At 52.6% G+C, this 2,099-nt stretch overlaps 1 protein-coding gene across 1 annotated transcript; it reads right to left on the minus strand.

Annotated features, from left to right (window-relative positions):
* Nucleotides 1-369: 369 nt before the first annotated feature.
* On the minus strand, nt 370-1,545 carry PDHA2 (pyruvate dehydrogenase E1 subunit alpha 2; the record flags this gene model as incomplete). Its single annotated transcript, XM_081103219.1, has 1 exon — nt 370-1,545. One exon carries the CDS (start codon nt 1,543-1,545, stop codon nt 370-372), a length of 1,176 nt encoding a protein of 391 aa, XP_080959345.1.
* Nucleotides 1,546-2,099: the final 554 nt, after the last annotated feature.

The following is a 2,099-nucleotide window of genomic DNA, read 5'->3' on the forward strand; positions in this document are numbered from 1 at the left end:
AATATATTTTATTGATTTTTTCACAGAGAGGAATAGAGTGTTAGAAACATCGATCAGCTGCCTCCTGCACACCTCCTACTGGAGATGTGCCGCAACCAAGATACACGCCCTTGACCGGAATCGAACCTGGGACCTTTCAGTCCACAGGCCAACGCTCTATCCACTGAACCAAACCGGTTAGGGGATCACTGCTCTCTTTTAATCTCCTTTAATAGACCCTTAAGGATCTCAATTTCTCTTCATAAAACACACAAGACTTTTGATTTCTGGATTTCATTTATTTTTCCTTAACAACATTGGGCACACCTATTCTTAACGCTGGCCACGAACTTTCCCTCGAAGGACTCACACTAAATTCACAGTCTCCCTTCAACTGACGGACTTAAACTTGATCCATGGATTGGCGCCCCGAACTTCAAACGGTGGGTTGTCTTTGTAGATGTGATGGGCTATTTCTTCCAGAGGGGGTTCCTGATCCGTGGTAGCAAACTGGGCCGCGTCCTCGATCTCCTTCTTCACGTCCGCATCGATGTCCTTCAGCTCGTCCGCACTGGCCAGCTTGCCGGCCAGCATCCTGTCTTTGAGCAGCATGATCGGGTCGCTCTTGCTCCGCACCGTCTGGACTTCCTCGCGGGTGCGGTAGCTGAGGCCCGGGTCGCTCATGCTGTGTCCGTGGTAGCGGTAGGTCTGCAGCTCCATCACGATGGGCCCCTTCCCCGACCTGCAATGGTCAGAGGCAAACTTGGTTGCCTCCCGAACACACAGCACGTCCATCCCGTCCACCTTCAGCCCGGGGATGAAATGGCCCCTCTTGTAGTATTCGGTGCTGGCGGCTGCGCGGTCGGTGGCCGTTCCCATGCCGTAGAGGTTATTCTCGCAGATGAACACGCACGGCAGCTTCCACAAGCTGGCCATGTTGAAGGCCTCGGCGACCTGGCCCTGGTTGGCAGCGCCATCCCCATACAGGGTCAAGGAGATCTCACTGTTGCCCTTGTATTTGCAGGCCAGGGCGATCCCGGCCCCTATGGGTGTCTGAGAGCCCACGATGCCATTTCCCCCGTAGAAGTACTTGCCGTACATGTGCATGGAGCCCCCTTTGCCTTTAACACAGCCCCCTCTGCGCCCCGTCAGCTCTGTAAGAATGGATCGGACCGAGACCCCGCGGGTGTAGCATAAGCCGTGAGCACGGTAGGATGTGATGACGTGGTCAGTGGGGTTGATCCCGGCCTCCAGGCCCACGCAGCAAGCCTCCTGCCCATCACACAAGTGACAGAAACCACGGATGAATTTCTGCTTATACAGCTGATCTGCCTTCAGTTCCATTCGGCGGACCATCTGCATCGTCTTGTAGTATTTGAGCCCCTCCTCCCGGGTGAGCATGGCGGTGGCAGGGGGGCCTTCCTCCAGCCGGTAGAGCTCACAGGGCTTAATGTCAAATGTTGCGTTATCGGCGAAAGTACCGGCTGCCCCCAGCATTCTGCTGGCGGGTTTCGGGGCGACCCGGGGCAACACGCGGGACACAGCCGCAGCGAGCATCTTCCTCATGGAGGTCTGCACAGCAGGCGGGGCACCTCCCAACTGCCCAGGGCCTCGCTCCTCCGCGCGAACACAAACGCGCGTGGCGACACAATGGCCTCGCTGGGCACAGAGGCCACGTCATGTGCGCTGGGCCGATCGCTGGCCGCCAGCCTGGAGTGATGGATGTGTACTGGGCCTTCCAACTGTAAACTTAAGAATAAAGGTTGTTTCTTCTACTGGAAGACTTGGCTGAACTGCACACTGATCTTAATTAGCGCCATTGTCATTGCTACACCATGATAGTCTGCGTCCTTTTTCCCTGCTAAATGCTAGATAGCAGTGCTTCTTGGACGTGTATCAATGGAAGAGAGGAACAAACGCAATTTCTAAGGCACACCAGAATTCTGACAGTTTAAACCGAAGATATTCTCATTGATGGTTCTTTTACATCTTTTTAAAAATCCTTAACATAGGCATGAATGTTTTATCCTACTCGAAAATATACCATATGTAGTTTAATGTAAAAAAAAAAATCTATAAATTATTTAGTTTAAATACTTAAAAACAAACACTTTTTTTAA

This window comes from Myotis nattereri, assembly GCF_964212035.1.
Source record: "Myotis nattereri genome assembly, chromosome: 1".
Classification (NCBI taxonomy): domain Eukaryota; kingdom Metazoa; phylum Chordata; class Mammalia; order Chiroptera; family Vespertilionidae; genus Myotis; species Myotis nattereri.